The sequence below is a fragment of the Melozone crissalis genome, unplaced genomic scaffold (assembly GCF_028551555.1).
Source record: "Melozone crissalis strain CALT ecotype California unplaced genomic scaffold, PUWL_Pcris_2 ptg000014l_1, whole genome shotgun sequence".
NCBI lineage: Eukaryota > Metazoa > Chordata > Aves > Passeriformes > Passerellidae > Melozone > Melozone crissalis.
The window spans coordinates 6,046,428-6,068,763 of record NW_026535792.1 but is presented as its reverse complement, the minus strand read 5'-3'; the positions used below and the strand labels follow the sequence as shown (position 1 = coordinate 6,068,763).

The 22,336-nt window shown below is 48.0% G+C and overlaps 1 protein-coding gene across 1 annotated transcript in view; it reads left to right on the top strand.

Annotated features, from left to right (window-relative positions):
- The window catches only part of ST8SIA2 (ST8 alpha-N-acetyl-neuraminide alpha-2,8-sialyltransferase 2), a 30,038-nt gene extending 23,791 nt beyond the window's left edge, over positions 1 to 6,247 (top strand). Inside the window, exon 6 of the mRNA XM_054272774.1 lies at positions 5,557 to 6,247. Within this exon, the coding sequence (XP_054128749.1) occupies positions 5,557 to 5,842 (286 nt within the window). The 3' untranslated portion in view covers positions 5,843 to 6,247. The remainder of the gene's footprint in view (positions 1 to 5,556) is intronic.
- The last annotated feature ends 16,089 nt before the right edge of the window (positions 6,248 to 22,336 follow it).

Here is a 22,336-nt window from a genome sequence, read left to right as displayed (position 1 = left end):
CCCTTACAAGTTGCCTGTTAGTGTCTCCAAAAATCCTTGTAATCCCCATTGCCAAGCAGCTTTCGTTAGAGAAATAACATGGAATGCAGGCAGAGAGGGAAATAATTGTGTTGGGAGGTTTGTCTGTCACTGCTTGCAGGGAATTCAGGGACTTGTTTCACTTTGTCTGATCTGCTCTAGCATTTCTCACTGTGTCCATCACAAGGGGCTCTTGGCAGTAACCAGTTCCAGTCCCATAAGATTTTGTTAAGGGCTTCTTGAGAGAGAAAAAAAAAATTAAAAATCAATAAACCTTCCAGCTCCTTGGCTTGGTCTCCCATTAGGTTTAAATCCAAGCAGCTGTGACAGCTGTTGTGTGCTCTTCAGGACAATCATGCACTCAGAATCCTCAGTTTCTCCTGACCTGTTCCTTCCACTGCATCCCTCCACAGCCTCTGCTTTTCTCTAGCACATCACTAAGCTCCTGCTTTTCCTTTTCTCTTTTCCTTTTTTCCTCCCAGCTCTGTTTTCCTCACCCTCTGTCTCAGGGCTGGTTCTGCTGTGCCCAGCAGTGTCAGGCCAGCATCAAGCACTTGTGGGTTTTCCAAAGCAGCTCCTTCATGCTTCCTCCCTGATGGAGCTTCATGCTTACAGAAGCTCCTCTGAAATACCTGCTCTGGGGTCTTGTGCCTAAAAGCCCTTCCCCTAAACATTAAACAAATGGTTTAGGAATTTTGTTGTCCTGCACTCAGATAAAGCAAAAGGATGTCCAAAGGGTGCAGGGAGAGAAAACAGCCATTCAAAAGTGTGAGTGGATTGGGGTGTGAGGGGGAGCTGTGGGCACCCATAAAGCCATGTGTGGGTTAGATCAGTTGAAATCCTGCAGAAAAAGCCCTTGTGTGAGCTGTTATCCTCTCCTCTTCTGCACTCGAGGCACCTTGAACCCGAGCTGTGGTGTGTCTGCACTGGGGGCCCAAGAGAGTCAATTTGTTCCTGTTAATCTGGAAGATTCAGTCTTTTTCAAAAGAAGTGAAGGGGCATAGAAAGGAAAGGTGAAAGAAAGAAGGTTATTCTCAATTATTTTCCCTTTTTGTCTGTTTAAAAAAGCTTTAACTTGAGGGTGTTGAGTACCATACGTGTTTGAAAAAACATCACAGCTCAAGATCTGGAGGAGAGGAGAGGTTTTTATCTGTGGCTCAGAACTGATTCCCTTGTGCCAAGTCACCAAAGGCAGAACCAGGCTACATGGTCTGGATCCAGTCTAGACAAGGAGGCTGGGTTTGGTGTTTGGGCTTTGCCCAGCCTGTGGATAAAGCCCAGCTGACAGCAGAGGCAGTTTTTGGAGTCAGTGTTAGCATTGGATGGGGACATGCCCATTCCTGCTTGTCCAGCACAGCTCTCACCACTGCTCGTGGCTGTTCTGGTGGAGGTGACAGAGGAAACTCCATACCTGGACAGAAAAAAGGCTGGAAAAAGCTGAATGGGGGATATCAGCTGCTCCCTGGGCTCCAGCACTTCATCTCCATCCACCCAGCTCTGGGATGGGTTCTGTGCCCTGGCAGCATCCACAGCTCCTGTCCCCCCTGCACCAGCCTCAGCCAGGGCACTCACTCTGGTTATCTGTGCCTGGTTTCCCTGGCTGTTCCTGGAGCAGGGTGTGTGTGGCAGCCTGATAAAACACTGCTGCCACTCAAGGAGCAGCACCTCCACAACAGCCTGTGTTTATATCACCCTTTTATGAATTAGCTTTTTTAAAAGAGTCCCAAATTCCATTATTTCAGCTATTCTGATTTGTATCATGAAATAATGCGGCTGATAACTGCTGAAATTTGATTTCTTCGTTGACCTATGTCTTTTATTCATTTCATCAGGGCAATGGATTTTTTGCTAGTTTTATCCTGTGGGTTAACCCTTACCAGGAGGTTTAGGTTTTTCTCAGGCATGTCAGGTTGGTGAGCAGGGAGAAGACCCCTGCCCTCTCTAGCATGAATGCTGCATGCAGGGAGGAGTTCTGCATTGCAGCCCAGATCCAGGCCAGGCTCTTCTCCCCACACTCAGTGATGCTGGGGAGGATGAGCACTCTCAGGGTGGTGTGGCACCTGCTCCAGGTGTGCAGTGGGGAGGTGCCACCTTCCCTGGCTCCTGTGGCAGCTGTGGCAGCCTAGGGCAGTGCCAGTGTTGCCTCCTGCAGGATTCCCACTGGGCTCTGAGGTCCCAGCACAGCAGTTTCCTTCCCTGAGAAAAGGCCCCTGGCAGAGGTTCTGCCTTAGGAACCTTCTGATCATCTCCATTGAGGATGAGGAGATGAGGAGCAGCCAGAACCATCTCCCAGCTGGAGGATGAGACTCTCTGAGCTGCTCTTCTCCAGTCTCAGTTCAAGAAGGTGTCAGGGCTTGTGTCTAGGCTGCCTCCTTACAGAAGATGGCCTTGAAGATCTGATGGCGTTTTCCATCTGTCACCACCATGATCTGATACCAGAGCTGTCTCAGGCAGTGTTTCCCTGACAGAATCAGGGTTCCTGTTCTGATCCTGCTCAGGCTCTTGCCAATCTCAGGAACTGCATCCACCCCTGAGGGTTTATTTACAGACACAGCACCAGCTCCTCACTGGGAGAACAGCTCTTAGAACAGAGGTGTTGGGTTTCAGGACTGCTCTTTGCTCTTCTCTTTTAATTGCTGTCTCTTTCCATAAAATGTTGCAGTTAATAGTTATGGTGATTGGTGTAGCCAGTTTGAAAAATAATTACTGCCTGCTTCGAGATTATCTTTCCTCCTAATTAAAATCCTGGACCTCACATATTAAAGGTGTGCTGTTGACACAGCATCCCATGTGCGCCCAGACAACCTCATTTGGATTTACAGAATTAATTAGGTTTTATTTCCATCCCCAGCTGTTCTCTCCTGCACCAGGGTTGTGGCTGCTGTCTCAGCTGGACAGTGGTGGCAGAGATAAGAGGAAGGCCTTGCATATTTCCCATCACAAACCAGTCATTAAAAAGTATTTCCCAGACCTCAGCAGAGGATTTCCCACCTTCACTGTGCAGGAAACAAATTGCAGGAGCTGTGGCATGGCCTGTTTTGTGGATTGGGCATTATGTGTTATGTTCTGTCATCCCTGTGGGTGGTTTGGGACAGCCTGGAGTCCCTCACCCCCTCTCAAAGCTGCACTGAGAATTTATAATGCTGCATGAGTGAGGTTTTTGCAGTGCCCTGCCTGCAACAAAAGGAAACACAGACAAAAGAGCCAGGTTTTAATTTTCATTATTAAAAAAATGACTTGTCAGTGTTCCCTACCCCTATTATCAATACCCACTATTATCAAGTGAGTGCTCACTAGCTGCATTTGGTGACGTGGATACACTGGGCTGGTTGTGTTAGGGCTGGTTTAGGGTGGTGGTTTGTGCACACTTGTTGGGATTGGTGAGGTTTTTTGTGTGTGCTGGGCTGCAGAGGTCAGCATGTGTCTATAGGGTGCTTCAGTGCCTGACCCAAGTCATTTTTCTCATTGTTAATATGCGTGAAACTGCATGGTCACATGCATGGCCTGTGCCTCTGCAAGAATCACTTCATCCTGCTGCCAGGGTCCTTGGATGTTCATGGAGTATTTACAGCCTCTCAACAGAACACAAAAGTCAGTGTTTTGGGAGGGCAAAAGGTCACCAGTATTTTTCTGTGTACCCCAGCTGGTGAATTGATAGAAATGAGAGTTTTGAGGCTAAAGCAGCTGCAGGACAAACCATGACAGTTGTCCTTCCCTCAAAGCCAGCTGCTTAATATGACTTGACAGTTCCTCCCAGGTGGCTTCCCTGCTGCATGAGGAGACCCTAATTCACGGTGTTAAATGGTTGTGATAATCTCCCATTTCCCTCTGCACACTGGGGGGCTAATGTGCTTACCCATAAACTCATCAAGGAGGCTGCTTTATGGATACCTGTGGGAGCAGGTGGCTGTGGCACTGCAGAGAGCTCTGCTGGCTCCCCAGCACAGCCCCATGGCTGGGCAAGCACAGGAAATGCTGATTATACTGCTTTTCCCACAGTTTCTTGCTCTGTTTTTGTGCTGGATGCCAGCATGAGCCAGGCAAGGATCTCCTTCCCAAAACATCATATTCATCCTTTGCTTGAACACCCCTGGGTGTGCCACCCCAAAAAACTGTCCCTGTGCCCTTCCTGCATATGCTGAGGAGGTCACTCTGCTTCCAGAATTTGATTCACCAGAAAAGTCAATTTTTTTCTCTTATCTGGCTGAGAACAAGCAAGCACGTTTTGTGCCTCGGTTGCTAAATTTTAATGGCTTTCTTGAAAAGCTAATTTGCAGGATTAAGGCTCAGCTCTCCCAAGGGTTCCTGCTGTCTGAGCACCAGACCCTCAGGAGCCCAGCAGAAAGTGCAAATGAGGAGCAAGGCACTTCCTGGGGCTCCACTGTGACTGCAGGACCTGCCTCAGGATCCCAAACACCTGGAGAGGGCACAGAAGTGCCATGTGCTCTGTTTGTCCAAGGGGCTGCCAGTCACTCACCTTTAAAAATAATCCAAGGGCTCAGAGAGGCTGGGGCACAGCAGGATGTGCTGCCTGATCCAGCCCTGCCTGCTCCGGGGCAGTTTTGGCATCACACATGCTGGGGGAGGAGAGACTGTGCCTGATGGGAATATTTTCTACCTCCCCAAACCTTTTGCTTTCTCATTTTGCTCCTCTGACAGTGTTTTCCTGAGCAAAGCAGATAAATTGCTTTTGCAATATATACGGCGCGCTGGAAACATCTTCTTACAGGATGTTGATTCTGCAATAATTTTTATCAGCAGCCCAAAATGCCACAGCTGATACCATTTCTGCTGTTGCATCACTCCATCCCTCCATGCTTCCCTTGTGCTTTTTGCCATCCCTCATAAAAACTAACGTGCTTCCCTGCAGTGAGCACAGCTGACCTCCATATCTCACATTTGCTGTTGCAGTGTGCCATATTGTGTGTCTGATGGGCTCGTGCTGCCGAGGGTGGTGATGAATCTTGGTCCAGGATCACAGCAGCAGTGGCTGGGTGTAATGGGAACTCAGCAGTGCATTTTAGCTCTTTCAGCCTGGTGACCCTTTGTTCCAAGGCAGATGTTTTTCTAGCCCTGTCGTGTTTGCTGTCAGAGCAAAATCTCCATTCATCAATGAAAGCCATCAGCATGTGTTTGACTGTGTCTGCTTCAAGGGGTTGTTGGAGTCTACTTGACATGTGGATGCTTTGGTCTGTGGTATTGATCTCCAGGGTTGATTGGAAGATAATTGTAGACCGAAGTACCCAGGGCCACTGTTGCAAGCAATTTGTTTTTCATAAAGGATTGTCGAGGCACGAGATGCTTCAGTGCCATGGCAACAAGTGAGATGTAACCAGCAGGCAGAGAGCAGGAGCATGCAGTCCCTGGAGAGGCTTTTCCTTGGCATGGAGAGCCCTGCCAGTCAGAATCCTCTCACTTGGCATCACCAATACATCTCAGTGAGGGCTGGAGAGGGAGAAGGTGCAGAGCAGGGTGTGCTGTGTGAATAACAGGTTCCAGGGTGTGCTGTGTGAATAACAGCTCCATGTCCCTTTGCAGGTACTGGCTGACCAACAAGGTGCACATCAAGCGCCCCACCACCGGCCTCCTCATGTACACCCTGGCCACCCGCTTCTGCAACCAGATCTATCTCTATGGCTTCTGGCCCTTCCCCCTGGACCAGAACCAGAACCCAGTCAAGTACCACTACTACGACAGCCTCAAGTACGGCTACACCTCGCAGGCCAGCCCGCACACCATGCCCCTGGAGTTCAAAGCCTTAAAGACGCTGCACCAGCAAGGAGCCTTGAAGCTGACTGTGGGGGAGTGTGATGGGGCCACGTAGGCTGGTCCCCAGGCACGTTCCTGCACAGCCACAGGAGGAGGGAGGGGGCAGAAAGGACGAGTGGTGCCTGGCGGGGTTGGTCACCTTCGATTGGGCGACACAAATATATCTACGTGGTACCTATATATATTGACCTGAGTGTTATAACTGTTTGGTGTTCACCAAGGGAGGGGCAGGAGAGATGCAGGGGCGTCTCACGGGACTGGCCTGGGCAAGACCCCCTTGCTGTGGGGCTTGCTGGACTCGAGGGGTGTTTGCCTTGCACGGGAGAGGTGTGGAGGTGGCCTTGGTTCCTGCGGGGTGTTGGGGATGGTAACCGTGAGCCGTTTGTCGTGACTGGTGCCAGGTTGGTAGTTAGTTTGTTTGGCCAAGGGCAGCGAGGTGTGTCCTTGGCCCCGTGCTCGTGGCGGGGAGGGGAAGGGGAAGGGGCAGGGAGGGGGTGGGCAGGGAAGGTTTGTTGGTGGCCCTCACAGCCCAGGGTCCCGTGGCACCGAGCGGGAGCCGGGTCCTGCCCTGCAGGGATCAGTGCCCACATCCATCCAAACACAGGGTGGGCACAGCCTTGGGAGCAGGGGAAGCCTCTGGGGCTGCAGGAGGTGGCAGGGAGCAGAGCTGGGCTGATCCCAGTGATACTCACACGTGTGAGGGGCTCCAGAGAGGCGCTGGGCAGGGGGATGGAGAGAAGGATGCTGAATGTGTATTTCTCGTCCTTTTCTGAGGAGCAGAGATGCTGGAATGTCACAGGAAGGAGCTTTGCTGCCACAAAGCAGCACCATTAGTATTGAGCAGTCTCACCGTGTCACAAGGACACCCAGCATCTGTGAGGGCTTGTGAAAACCATAAGTATATCCAGCTCTAATTCCTCAATTCCCAACTGTTCCCTCTAAGCAGCCTGCCTTCTTTCCTCCTCCAAAAACTGCCAAAATATGGATGATAGGCCTAGACCCAGCCAAGCAGAAAGACCACAGGACTTCAAGGGACTTTTTCAAGTCTAAATAATTTATTTTCAGTTTCTCCCTGAAAAGCCAGCACACTGTGCTGAATTCCTGGAGTCCCACTCTGTCAGTCCTTTCAAGCCCTAATTATCTCTCACTCCCAACAGTTAAATAGGATGTCAGATGGATCTTGATGGGATGCTTGCCTAGTGATGAACATCATAGAAATAATCTTTTCCTTTTTTTTTTTCCTGCCAGACACAACCCAAAATACTAAGAATTTTTTATAACCACATTTGCTTTTCTCTGATTTTCGGGGGGTTTTGAAGGAAGCAACTAGATTGATCTGATGACTCTGTTTCATTTTCTGCCTCTGTGGCCTATTCTGTTTGTCTCCTAATTAGCACTCAGTGCCAGAATGCAGGTGAGTGCAGGGTTCAGCAAGGGCTGTTTGGGTTTAATTTGTGGCAGAGTAAATAACACTGCCCAGGCAGACCTCAGGCATGCCCTCCACTGCTGCCATGGCTGGCTGTCATCACCTTTGGGCCTCCTCCTGCTGCTGTGTTTTTTAAGTTAAAAAGTGTACAGTTTGGGGCTGAAATACTTGACATTGTCTCTTTAAAAGCTGAGTGCTTCAAGTGGTAAAAAGAAGAGCTCACTTTCATGTTTTGGGCTGTAAAAGCTACTGTACCCACAGGAGCCTCCAGCCTGCTAATTAGTGTCAGATGAAGATGGCTAAGATTAAGGTATAAGCAACATTATAGTGGATAAATGTGGGCTAATCTGCCACTGAGGGGATGTTTCTTTCCAGCACCAGAAAATCGTTTCTTTCATGTCTTTTTTTTTTTTTTTTTTTTATTTTTTTAAACCTGGTGCCTTTTTTTTTTCCACGCATATTATTTTTACTTGACTTTAATTTCACAATAAAGCTAAACCTGACTGTGAACCTCAGCTTAAGCTGAGACAGAGAGTGAAACTGCAGGATGGAAGTAATCTGCAATCCCAGGGAGCTTCCCACGATTCAGGAGTGGTTCTTAAAGCCAGATAATTGCCAGGTTTGTCCCCAGCACAGGGGGAGGGACAGAGCAGGGCTGGAGCTGCAGGGACTGCTAAAGCCAACTGTTGTATGGGGGGGCCTGGGCCGTGGCACTGATTGCTGTTAGCAAACCTTCTTTTTAAATAAAAGTAGAGGAAATGAAATCAGTGTGCAGGGGTTTTATTTTTATTCTGTATTTTCATCGAATGTGCAGGGGTTTAATTTTTATTCTGTATTTTCATCGAATGTGCAGGGGTTTCATTTTTATTCTGTGTTTTCATTGAAGGGCGAGAGGCAAGTCAAGACCATGAAGTGCCAAGGGATCAATTCCAGGAGAGACCCTGGAACCCCTTTGGCTGAGAGGGGAAGGCTGGGCTGGTTTGCCCACATGGGTGGATGTCAGGGCTGGGCCAGGGGGACATCCAGAGCCATCAGGATGTTCTCATTGTGCCTGCAGGGGTTTTTGAGCTGAAGCTGCAGCAGCACAACAAGGGTGTGCCGGGGGGTGAAAAGGGGATGGGAGAAGGGATTTTTCTTTCTGGTGCTCTCGAAGCAGCTGCTGTATCAAAGCACAGGCAAGTTATAAGCAAATTATTCAGGGGGATGAAATTGCTGGTGATGTTTCTATTCCCAGAATGGGTCCTGTTCCACCCCCGTTGTAAAAATGCATTAAACCATGAGCAAGGCCCTGCAGCTATTGAAATCCCTGGCTGAGCTCCCATTTCACCTTGCTGCCATGCAGGCTGGTCTCTGCTGTGTTTATATGCACAAAAAACAACTAAAAATTTCCCCTTGCTTTAGTGTTTTGTATCAAGCCCTCTGGTCTGGTTCTCTGAGCTTCTCCTCAGGTTGAAAACACAATTTATCATCTCAGTTTCCAGCAAATAGGTGGGACCTGGCTCCACCAAGCCCCAGAGTGCCATAAAGCCCCTGTGCTGTTGATGAGCAGTAGGAGCAGAGATCCAGATTCGCCTCCTGCAGCAGTGCTTGGGGTGGGTGGGTGATTTTGGGGCCATTTTGGGGCAGCTGCCAGATGCTGTGGGGACCCAGCAGCTGCACCAAGCTGCTGCTTGATGGATTTCTTCATGGCCAATTAAGGCTCTCGTGTCATCAGGAGTGAAACAGGAGAGCATTGATGCTGCTTAGCAGAGATGCAGGTGCACATATTGCACCGTGGATGTGTTCGGCTGCCCTAAAGGCAGCAGCAGCTCCCCCTGCTCTCCCCTCCATCCCAGCACTGCCTCCAGCCCTGGGGCTGCTCCAAACTGGTGCTGCTGGTGGCTCTGGGATGGGGAGCTCCCTCCCATGGGTTTGTGCCAAAAGGCCCCTGGGTGGTAAAAGTGACCTAAACTTGAAAAATAGAGGAAAACTTGACTCTCCAGCTGGCTGAGCCCAGATTTTGGGGCTTTTTGGGGCAATGCTCTAAAAGGTGGTGCTGGCCAAACAGAGTGTTCTCCTCACCCTGTGCCCCTGGGGCATCTTCCAGGTCCAACTGCTTGGGGATAAGGGCTGTGTGTTCCCTGCTCCCCACACCACAGGGAGAAGTTGAGCTGTCTTTTAATTTTATTCGTGGTTTGCTGGGTTACATCCCACCCTTGGAGTCTGCCACAGCTTTGGCATATATATGTATATGTATATATATGTATGTGTATATATATATATATGTATATATATATATGTGTGTGTGTGTGTATATATCTATATCTATATATATAAAATTTATATGATATATAGATATAAAATATATATACTATATAATATATTATATATAATATATACTATAAAATATATACTATATACTATAATATAATATAATATAATATAATATAATATAATATAATATATATTATATTATATATTATATATTATATATTATATAGCCATGAAAATTTTTTTATATATATATACAGGGGCATGGCTCTTGCTCTCCGGGGGGAGATCATGCCATATCTGGCCCTGGCACCAAGCACATCTCTGGTGAAACTGCAGAGTCTGCAGGCTCCACTGCCAGCATTAATTTATTATCATTAATACCTGCATTGCCTTCTTTAGAGCTGACTGGGGTGGTTTGAGTTGCAGCAGCTCCCCTGAATGCAGCACAGCATCCCCTGGGTGCTCCCCACTGTGCCCAGCCCCTCCCAGCCCCACAGGACAGGGATGGAGTTTGTCCCCTTCCCCCAAGCTCTCCTCCAGCCAGGACTTGCTGCAGGTCAATAACCAACCCTCTGCTTCACTCCCAGCCCAGATAATTAGTGAGCAAAGTGCAAATAGTCACTGTGATTCAAATTACCTTTTAATTTCTTTTCAAGGTGCCTGAGGGGTTTCTTTAGTCCTGTGAAAAAAACTGATTTTATTTTTTTTTCAGACACCAATCTTGCAAACCAGAAAGACACAATATTTTGTATTCAAGGTGTAATGAAAGTTGTTTGCATCTTTACACTGCATTTTGGATACTTCTTGGGAATAACACTGAGCACTTCAGACAGTCTCAAATTATACAAATTATTTATGTTGATCGCAAAACAAATTCGTTTTTAATTTTGTGCAAAATAGTCTCAAAAAGGTTGCACCATCTACAAATCCTAACATAGATATTGGGTTTGGGTTTTTTATCCACCACTCCTTTTCAAAATTTAAACAATCCAATTTCATGCTAGAGAGGCTTGAAACTATGGAGATTAAAGCTTAAAACTTTGAGAGACCCACAGGGGAAAGCAGGAAAGTGGTTTGGTTTTCTCCAGAGTGCCCTCCAATGTCAGGAGGTAAAACCAGGCACATAACCATGGTCTCCAATGTAATGCTTTGTCAAACTTTACATTTTTCAGCTCTTTTGGTATTTTGGTTGCTTTAATTTTTAGCTTTCTCATGTTTATGAATGGTTCATTAGCATATATTTTCATTTCTCTGGGTTACTCTATCATCCTCAGCACCAGACAGCAGAATTTCATTTTGGGGTCCGCTTTTTAACCACATGAAATACCTTCTAGCCTTCATCTTCTTCACTACTACTTAAACTTATTTTTCTCTGTGGAAACAACTGAGCACCCCTGAGCTGGCCAATCTTGTCTGCAGCTCCAGCAGTGCTCATGTCCAGGTTCTACATTGGGAAATCTTCCCACTGTGGACATCACCAGCAGCAGGGAAGGGACTCCATTTGTGTCCCCCAGAGGGTTCCACATCACCCATGCAGGAAATTACTGAGAAAGGAAAGGAAATTACTGAGAAAGGCCTTGGGCAGGGGCCTGAATGATAGCCAAAAAAACCATCACCCACCCAAGAGGATGGATTTCTCTCCCAGAATCGGCAACATTCAGCAGTGAGCTCCTTTTCCAGCTGGAATAACTCCCGTTTGGTGAACTCCTGCTCATCAAACCTACCCAGTGCATGAGCAAAGCTGTCACAGGCTGGTTCCCTTCACAGCCCAGCTGCAAGCAGATGCATTTGGCTGCTTAACATCATCCCCCAGCAAATCCATGTGCCCCTACAAAAACCAAGGTCAGCACTCACTGACCCTTCCTATTGAGATGCCCTCAAGACCTCGTGCATGAGCTGAGAGCAAATGTGAAGTAACAACGTGTATGGAAATATCTCCTGCTTGGTTAATGAAGGAATCTTCAGCCATCTCCAAGTCCTAAAGAGAGGAGGACAGACCCCAGGGATGGCCAGGGAGATGTCATCCTAAAGGAGATACCAAACTCTCCAGCCTGAAGGCTGCACAGGGCAGGCACTGAATTTACTGCTCTCATGCTCAAAAATAGAAGTGAGCAGTATCTGTTGATTGTATCCAGGAGAAAAGCACGGGGTTTGAGCATGGATTAGGAAAAAACACTGTCCTTGAATGCCAAAAAGCAGCTGGGCCTGTTGTCCCCTCTCAGAGTGCCCAGCCAGAACAAACCCATGGCTCTGCTGGAGGAACACTGCCAGCAATAAAAGCTAAGTCCCCCATAAGCTGAGATGGTGGCAGGCCATCTGACACTAATCCTGTGCCTCCAGCAAACAAAGCCTCTGAGGCACTGTGAAATATCCTCAGCTATCTGCTGGCTTGGTTGCCTGGAGAAGCTGCTGGAGGAGCACTCGGTGTTCTCACACAGCCCAGGCAGCAGAGGTTAAAGCACATTAGAGCAGCATAATGAGCTTTTTAACCAGTGCTCTGGAAAGCCTCACGTGCCACTCTCTAGAAAATGTTGCAATTTAGGCTTCGGAGGAAGCACAGAGCAGGGAAAATGTTGTGCTTGGACCGCAGTCCTGTGGTGTCCTCTTCCAGATGAGCTTGCTTAACTCGGCTTGTGCCTGGAACAACTTTGGATGGAGATTGCTAGGAAGAGGAGAAGAGGCATGCTCTATTCCTGGACTGCGCATTAGTGTTCCATATGGGTGCAGAGCCAAAGCATATGGACCTCCATCTGTCAGGCAGGCCTGCTCTGGCCCCATGGATGGTTTGTAATGCGCGTAGATTCATCCAGATTTGGGATTCCTCCAAAGCAAGGCGAGAGCCAATGACTCAAATATTGTGCAAAGCCATTGAAACTGATGGCACTAAACAACAATCATTTGTCTCCTGTTTGATTTTACTTGCTGTAAAATAATGAATTAGTTACGGGGGTGGGCGAGTATTGTGCTGCGGATGGAAGCTTTGAAGGAAACATGGCTAAAGGAAAACAAAACAAGAATCATCCCAGTGATTCTGCATCAGCTTCCTCCTGTGTATTATTCCCCAGAAAGTAAGCTGTGTCCTTCACCTTCAATAACATGGCATTTATGCTCCATCTGTGATCAGATTTAAAGATGTTTGCGGGCATAATTCAGGCAACTTTCAATGACAAACTCAAGGAAGCTGGAGAAAGAACCCTTGAAGTTCTTCCACGACTAAAACAATTCTAGGGAAAATGAACTTTGCTCCTACAAGCTCTTTATTAACCACAAGCTCCAGACTTGGATGTTTTCTTTTCTTTTAAAACAAATAATTAGCCCCAAAAGACTCCAAGTCTTCGCATGCTGTGCTGTTTCTTGCAGTGTGTGGTGGGACTGGTCCTGACCTCGCTGAAATCAGGAGGCACTGCAGCCCAGCAGCACCACCACTTCATCCTTCTTCAGGTCACATTTCTGCTTTGAAAGATGGGCCTCAGAGGCTGAATTTCAGGCCCCATGCTGGAAACATTTCTGCTGAATTTTCCTGCAGAGCTGTGTGGGACGCACGATTAAAGCCATGGGATGACCGCCAAGGAGATGGGCTATTGTGGCAGCCCCTGGGAGAGCTCATAGCAGGAAAAAAAACCCTCTCTCCACTAAATTAATTAATTGCCATGCATGTTAGCTCTGGGGTTTGGGGAAATTACCGTGGCCTGATTTCCTTCAGCACTTTTATTCCTGGCGGGAGACCAGGGGAGTTGTTGAGGTTGCTGACTTAAGACACCATAACAAATGGCTGGAAATGACCGGGCAGGAGCTGTGATTTGTAACCTGTGCGTCTCACCTGCCTCCAGCACGGCTTCCACGGCTCCTTTTCTGGGGATTTCATGGCAGGGGCAGGTTTACAAGCATGCCAGCCTCCTCCTGGGCTCCCCAGGAGACACCAGGAGGGCACAGATTTCTTGGCCGAAACCCATCCGAGAAGCCAGGCGGCTCTGAACATTCTGCGGTCTATTTTTGGAAGAAGCAATTTTGGTAATTGCATGAGTTAAATGAAAGGCAATAAGGGATGGAGGGAAGGTGTTGCATGTGTGTTGGAGCAGGAGCCAGCTCCAAGCCAAAGGGCCTGTTAAAAACGGGGACCCCTGAATGTGCCACAGGCCAAAGGGGGAAGTGAGGGGTGTGCGGGTATTTTTGGGGTGTTTAATGTGAAACAGGGCATGGAAACACTCACATCTGTGATGTGTCTTTTATGGCCTTCCCAAGGTTGTAATTAAAAAGGCAATAAAAGCACGACGAGCAGAAACCAGGACGTTTTAACAATCAGCTGTTATAAATTGTTTTGCAGGAGGGGAAAGAAAATCAAAGAACAATTGTTCGTGTAAAGGAGTTCGGGACACTGAGTTCACAGGGAGAGATAAATACTCGGGGGAAAGTTTTGCTGTCAGGAAGCACGTGCTGCACAGACAATAAAGTGTGGGGGAGATGCTGCTGTGGGGCTCTGCCAGTTGGCTGTGTCCCCATCAGGTACATCAGCCTGCCAGGAACATGGCACATGCCAGAGGACTGGGAGCAGGATCTCACGCCAGGAGGTGGGATGAGGAGGATGTTGGATTTGGGCTGGGATGATCTCTGGATGGCTCTGAGGAGTTTCAGCTGTAATTCCTGAGACTGCAGAGCACAGTGCATTTTGTGCTTGGCGACAGGCACGCTACAATCATTTTGTGCAGCACCTGTTGCCTCTGACAGAGGTGACAGCAGGGAAACACTGGGACAGGATGGAAGGGAGTTAATGAGGCCCAGAGAGGCGGCTGCAGGCCATGCAGGCATCATCTCTGGCTGGTTTTGAGGATTATGAGGGTTTGGGTTTGTCCATGGCCTTGGATAGGATCAGGAGTTTGCTGGGATGCCCAATCCATCTGGAGATGAATCCATCTGGATGTGTCTGTGAGCTGGTCCCTTCCTTGTGTCTCTGTGTTCACATTCACAGTGGAAAAGAGAACCCTGAGCCAGCCCCCACAGCATTCCTGGGCTCTTTCTCCATCTCTTCCATGACCCTGATGCCTTTAGACTCTTTTCTCCATGTGTGTTATTTAGTTTTTTTGCAAGAAGAGAACTGCCTATGCCCCCAGCTGGTCCTTGCAGCTCCCACAGAACCATTCTGGATGGGTTTTCTCTCTGCCTTCCAGAATCCAATGAAAGTCCCCAACATCCATGGCTCCCAGCAGCCCCCAAGGACCACAGCTCCCTGAGTTTCTAGTTTAAATGGAGATTAGCTTCTAAAATTTAACAAGGATCTCTGTGAAAACAGCGTCCCAAGGGTAAAACAACAACCAAAAAAAAAAAAAAGGAAGCCCATTGAATACCCATCCAATTAAGTCTTCCAACTGATCCTCATTAAACACCCAATCCTGACATTTGACGGAGTGGTTTTAGATTAGAGCAGTGAAAAATCTCCTCGAAAAGGCAGATTGACATTTTGCAGAGGAGTGTTTTCATAGTAATACTAATGGCTTCAAACCCCCAGCTTATAATCTAAAATGAAAAAAAAAAAAAAAACCCAAAAAAAAAAAAAATCCCAAACCCAAAACAACCCATTTGGCTTGGCAAAGAGGTAAGGAGCAGCCAGGCTGGCTGGCAGGGAAATTGCTGGTGACCAAACTCCTGGCTGTAGTGAATGCAGACAAGCCCTGGCACTGGCTCTCCATGTGCAGGGCCCTCCAAAGGCAGCATTTAATAAGATACAGAAGCTGGAGTTTTTTGGCTGAGCTGAATATGAAATCGCCATGGCAACCTTTCTTCCAAGGTGATCTGAGTCAGGTAGCAACAGCAGGGATGAGTTAAAGGTCATCCCTGCAGAGGAAGATGGGCACTGATAGAGCACTTTAACAAGTCCCAGGGGAGGTGGCATTTAAAAGCCACTCAAAGGGCTCAGCCAGATCCACGAGGGGACAGAAATCCAAGAGCAGCAGTGATTGGAAAGCTGCTGGCTGAGCAGGCAGCTGCATCAGCAGAGCTCAGAGGGCCCTGGACCCATGAGATGTCCAACATCACATCTCCAGCATCTGGGAAAATGCTTGTTTGCAGCTGGGTAGGAACTGGGTGAAAACCTTTGCAAGAAAAGCTCCTGTTGGGGAGTGAAAGCAGCAACTCCGCGTAAGGGATGAGACCTCACCCTCCAGCAGAGAAATAATAATTTCAAAAATCGTCTGAGACTAATTGCAAACCGGTTTTTCACCAGGACTTAAGCTTCCAAGATGCCTGAGGGCCTTTGAGAAACATCCCCTCCCACCTGAGAGGAAGGGCTCAGTGTGATTTGTGACAATGAGCCAACGCTGTTATCCTCACCCCACAGAGAAGGAGAACAGAGGCACGGAGGAGGGTGTGCTGTCATCTCCACAGCATCTCCAGGCATTTAAAAATGCAGCTTGGAGTCCAGGGATAGCAGCTGCTCTGTAGTTTGGCCAAGTGCTGGCACATGGCATTTTGGGCATTACAGGGTTGGGGTGGCTTGGTTTGAGTGGCCCAACACAGATCAGGCAGCAAGGGAATGCTTTTGGAGTAATCCCTGTGGGAATCTTCCTGTATGCCATCTATTTTTAATTTTACCGTGATTTTTTTTCTGGTTCTCAGGGTCTCTTTTCAAGTTTTCCCCCTGTAACCCCGAAGGCTATAAACTCACAGCTTTTGTTGCCTTAATGAAAGCCGAGCATCCCAAATAATCTCAGGTTCAAGGGCTGTGACTTCAAAAACCCCACAGATAGCATGCCCTGTGGGGGAAAAAAAAATAAAAAATAAATAAAAAATAAAGTAAAAAAAGTAGTTCAAGCTCACAGCACCCTTTCCCTTATTCTTTTACCTGGAGCTCACATCCCACTCTCACCCAGAGCTCATTTTCCTCTCCTGCAAGGCTGCAGCTCCTGGGTCAGGACTTTCCCTGTTTGAAGCCAGGGGCTAAGGCTGATGGCTGGGAGAGAAACCAGAGGTTCAGGAGATCTTAGGAGCTTGTTCTTGCTGCTGTGCTGGTGGGAGCCTGACAGCCAGAGCCTCCCACACTGTTTTGAGCAAGACCCAAATGGGAACTTGTGCCCCACCCTGCCCTGTGGTCTCTGAGCTGGATGGTCTCATTGCAAACTCTGCTGCACACATCACACCACTAGAAATCAGGAAAAATGTCTCTCTAGGTTTGCTTTGGAAGGGGAAGGTGAGGAAAAGGTGGATTTGAAGCCCAAAGAGAGGGCACAGTGGGACCGTGGTCCGCAGAACACGTGGAGGCTCCAGCCCTGTCCAGATGCCAGGGGTTTGTTGGCTCCTGCTGAAATTTCTGCTTCTCTGACCGAGGCCACGTGCTCAGTGCTGGCCCCAGCCCTCCTGGCTGCCAACCCATCTGGGCACAGAGTTACACAAGTGCTTTGTGCCCTTCCCCTGCTCTGAAATGGGGACAGAATGAACCGTTCTGCTCTGCTCCCAAGGAGGGTCAGCCTGCACCTTGCTCAGCCTCTGGAGCTGCCATGGGCTCGTCATCAGAGCTGCTCTAATTTGGACTAATGACTGGGGAGCTCAGTGCTGATCACAGGGCACTGCCAGGCTCTGGCTGCCAGCACACAGAATTCCAAAAGCCTGCTAGGATAACATCTCACAGCAGTGCCAAAATGGACTTCAGACGTTTATTTTGACAGCTGTAGTTTTAATTATTCATGTTTAGGTTTTTACAGTGTGCTGGTAAAAGGACCACAGGGTATTTCATAAAGAAAACAAAACAAAAAAAAAAAAAAAAAAAAAATAAAAAAGAGCCTTGTAGACCTTGTCTCAGGGCTGTGATAAACCAGGAGGGAGAAATGGGGAAAGGCTGTGCCAAAGGACTAAGATTGGGAATCTTCTACAGGCCACAAGGAAAAGCTATTTCTCTATGGACAGCTCAGTAATTACCATAAATTGAGTGAATGGACAGTTCAAAACTTTGAGACAGGGCACAAATTTGTGATATTTTAGAGTGCAGACTTGTTGCAGGAGGCAGGGGACCTGTGAGCAGGAAAATCCATGTGTTCCATCCCTTTCACAGTTTAATCCCATCCCATCCACCAGGCAGAAGGGCATTTCCACTGCAGCATCTCAGCATTTGCCTTTTTGGGGGGTGGAGACAAAAGGGACACATTTCAAAGATGAGAATTACACACAAGGGAGGGAGAATTTGGAATCCATCCTGTCCAACATCCACCCACATGTTGAAGAAAAGCCCCACTGGCATCACAGTGTGGATCAAACATACCTTGGGTTCTCCTCTCCTGCTCTGTGGGGTCCACAGGACATCTCACAAGTTGGATAAACGTGCCTGAAATGTGCAGCTTTGGTCATTTTGATTTTTTTTCCCCAGTCAAGAACATCTGCAAAAAATCATATAATTCCCATGGAAAACTCCAGGCATGCAGAACTGAAAATTTCATCAGTCAGGAGTATATTTAATGGGAATTATTTCCCTGGTGGTGCTGGGCAGCCCTTAAAATATGTGAACTTGAGGACATAATTTAGTATCTGCTGCAGCTCTTGATTTTCCAAAGGGAGGGAGAAACAGTAGCCCAACTTGTTAAAGCACTTGGAGACAGATTGTTGAACATTAAATAAAAGCTCCCTGTTACCCTCGTACAAGGGAGGATTTGAGGTCCTGCTGCTCTCGTGTGAGGCTGAATTTGCACCAAAACTGGTGCTTGATGGATGTGAGCCCGTGTCCCAGGGATCTGCAATCACCACTTCAAGTGCTGCTCTGAGGGGACCCATCGCTCCAGAGGTGATTTTAAAGGGGAGCATGAAATGAGCTGAGGCTTTACACCCGCACATCAAGAGGAGATGGATGTAAAAAATAAATGGGTTTCTCAGGCAGGGGGTCAGGCTAATCACCTGCAGGTTCTGTTTGCTGGGGTGTGTTTCTGACAGGGCAGCCAGACTCCATTTCTGCCCATGTTAAAACTAAAAGCAAGTCAGGACACCTGGAACTTTGGGATGGGGCTCAGGGAAACCCTTGCTCTGGGTTTTCTGCCATGGTTCTCCTCACATGAGGGGCAGGACGTGGTGAGAGCCAAAATGAGGGATGTGGGACTCCAGGGGCTCTCAAAATGCAGTTTATTTATCCAAGAGGTTACAGCAGCCCAGGGTTGTGGGTGACAGAGCCTGTGCCCACAGCTGTCAGCTCCAGCTGCAGGCAGGCCTGGACACCCTTTGGTTTTGGTTACAAGGCATTATAGACTTTTCTTTTGGTTACAATGCATTCTATACTTTCCTTTGCTGAGCATCTTAATACAGCAGAACCAATCTATACCTTAACTATTATCTCTAGCCTATCATAACTAATGTAATTACCACATTCATGTTACTGTTCTCCAGTCACTAAAAGTTAGTACATTACAGTTTAAGCTAGAAGTTGTTATTTGGTTTTCTTGCAGTGGAAAATTCTGAGATCTTTTTTCTACTTGCAGCTTTGCTGACTTGTTTGCCTGTGCCATCTTTCTGCTTGGTAAAAACATCTTCTTGTTTGGGGTGGGTTTATCCTTTGCTCCAAGTCATAAAAACCCCTTCTAACTAACACACCCTTTGCCTCCTTGGTTATCCAGTGAGACTGGCTCAGCAATTCTTTTCTTCTATATCAAAACTTGCTTCCATCTCTATTCCTCAGACTCTACACTCAAAAATCTTTCTGCCAAGCACAAATATCTGTGAGATTTCCTTGTTAAACTTCCATCCTTCCCAACAGGACGTGGCTGTGCCCTCCCACCCTGAAGGAGCTCCAGGAGCTGGTCCAGCCATCCCTGACCAGTGAGTGCTCATCTCTGCTGCCCTCCATCTCCATGGCCCTCTCCATCAGCCTCAAGCCCCACCAGGTCATTTCCATGGTCGTATCAAATGGGTACAAATGACTGCAGAATATGCAGGGCAGAAGAGACTCAGCTCAGCTCTCAGCAGAGCGTTCTGCAAAGAGGATTAGCAGCTGTGGGGGATGATTATTATCATTAATGATGTCAGAAGGGAGGCAAGCAGAGAATTCAGTGTTTGGTATTTTGACAGAAGCCACGGGGTCTGGATTTGCAGTCAAATTCTGCAAAATGTTCCGCACCAAAGGCTTAAAAAAACAAGTTAAATGTTTATTATGCTAATGATTCTTCAGTTAACATCAAGCTAGGTGAGCGGGGGATCTAACACTTGATCCCCTGCTAAGGCTTTGGCCATTGCAAATGCTGAAAAACCCTGTGGCACTACACAGGATGCACAGAGGAGCTGCTGGGGCCTCAGGAAGGGCTCTAATTGCCCAAATCTGCCAGCACACTGTTTGTGCCCTGGCTCCTGACCCCCACACAGCCTGAAATGCAGCGTGCTCCTGCTCTCCAGCATCAAACACAGCCCAGGAGGATGCATCTGCAGCAGGCAGGACAGCTCTGGCTCTCGTGTGATGCCCTTACCATCTGAGCACACCTCTTCAGAAGGCTCTGATCCTCCTCTGAGCCTCACATGCCTTCGAAGAGGGAGTTTTTTCTGCAGCTCCAGCTCCTGAGCCTGAGCCCATGCTCATTTTTCACTTCCAAACCCCAAACCAGAAGCCCTTGCAGGTGACAGGCTGTGCAGAGAAGTGTGTAAATAGCTGCCCACTGAGATGCTCGAGTTAATTAGGAGACAACATAACGTAAAACACAATAAAGGACTAATGAATAAACAAACAAGCCTCATTTGGGATCTTTTCAAACCCTCTCAAGTTTTGACTATTGGATGCTTGAGAGCCTGAGGAGAGGCAGCACCAGCACTGGTTGTGGAATCCCAGAATCCCAGGATGGCTTGGGTTGGGCTGGGTTGGGTTGGGAAGGACCTTAAAGATCATCTCATTCCAACCCCCTGCCATGGGCAGGGACACCTTCCCCTACACCAGGCTGCTCAGAGCCCCATCCCACCTGCCTTGGGCACTTCCACAACCCTGTGCCAGGGCCTCAGCAGCCTCACAATAAAGAATTTGTTCCTAATATCCAATCTGTAGCTCTCCTCTTAAAGTTTAAAACTGCTCCCCTGTGGGAACTCAACACATCCCTTAGGATGTCCAGAGTTGCTGAAAACCCCTTGGGGGGCTCAGAGACCCTGGCATGCTGCTCAGAACACCTGGTGGCTTGATTTTGATCCCTCCAATGAATTTCCAGCTTGGCATGGGGATGTGAAAGCCACACAGGTTTGAATGGTGTAATAATAAAGTATTGACAGGGTGAAAATGTAGATTTTGGGATTTTTTGGTATAAGAGTTATGGGGACAAGATGGAGGAATCAAGGTGTGTCTAGTCCTTCTTCTTTCTTCTTCTTCTGGGTCTCCATTTTCTGCAGTGCTGTTGGCACTTTGGGATTGGTTTAGAATAGAGGTGCACTGTCTAACATAGATGATGGATATTGGGAATTGGGTGTAAATATGTTATAGGTAGTATATGTTATAGGTAGTTTGTAGTATAAAAGGACAACACTCCCTCAGGGGCGGTCAGAGTGCTTGTGGCTGCCCTGCTGAGCAGATCTCGGCTGGGCAGAAAGAAAATTTTGTGGATAAGAATTAATAAACAACCTCAAGACCGAAAAGTGAAGAGTCCAGACTCGTTCTTCAAAAGCTGCAGCAGAGACATCCTGCACATCTCGGGGCACAGAACAAAACAGAGATTCCCCCTTGTCCTATCACTATCTGCTTCTGTAAAAGTCTTGCTGTTTTTTGGAAGCCCTGTTGGGTATGGAAGGTCACAATGAGGTCTGCACAGAGCCTTTTCTTCTCCAAGCTGAACAAGCCCAGCTCTCTCAGCCTATATTCATAGGAGAGTTACTCCAACCCTCAGATCATCTTTGTGCACCCAAAAATGTGCCTTGGTCGCCACTGGCAGCATTCCTGCTGTTGTCATCACTGGAGGCAAGTTTTTCGTCCAGGTTTCTTCTTTCTTCACATAGGTGAGGAAAAAAAAACCTGTCAGGTGCTTTTTGTGCATGAGGGAATTCTTGGTGTGCTTCATCTGTCTTTTACACAAGCGCCACTTCCACTGATCCTTTCAGACCTCGTCACCATCCATCACATCACCTCTGCACCCAGGACACCCAGGAAACGTGAGTCAGACTGACTGGATCTTGTGCACAGAGAGCAAGGAAAATGCCTGCTACTTTCTCTGAGTTTGGGAGGATATTTTAAATGGTCCTAGATTATTATTAGCAATTCCTTCCACAGGCTAAAGATGAAAGACAAAAAAATCTGAAGGAGGAGGAATGTCATGAGAAAAGAGGGAAAGAAAAGAAGCAGCAGCATCCTTGTATGCTCTGGAGACAAGGAATGGAAGAACCCCATTATTGCTGGTGCCTACATGCCCTGGGGAAGGCTTGTGATAGCTCACAGCAGCCTCCAGGTCACCTAGCTGTGCTTGGTGGCCTTTCAGTGACACAAAAACATCTGAAAGGGCAACGATGCTCTCCCTGGGAATGCCTCCAAATCCTGGACAGCCTGGCATCAAGGACACAGCACAGCTTGAACAGCTGGGGGGACAGAAATAGCCCAAATTCTCTCCTGAACTGTTTATTTCAAGACTGAGGTGCTTTGCACAGATCGCTATCGATGCTCCTCTCCTCTCCCTGCCTCCCACAGCAGCTTCCAGAGGCTGCCCAGGGAGAGCCATGGCTGGCTCTGCTTCCAGGCTGGTTTTGGCTGATGGAAAACAGGGCAGGCTTGGGTCAAGCCCAGCACACTTGGTGCAGATCCCAAACCTGAGGGGCTGGGTCAAAAGAGCCTTCCCAGAGCCACACACCCCTGCTTGCTGCCCTTCCCCAGCCCTTCCATCACGCCCTGTGCATGTTTGCATCCCCCTGCTGCCCTTCCCCAGCCTTTCCATCTTGCCCTGTGCATGTTTG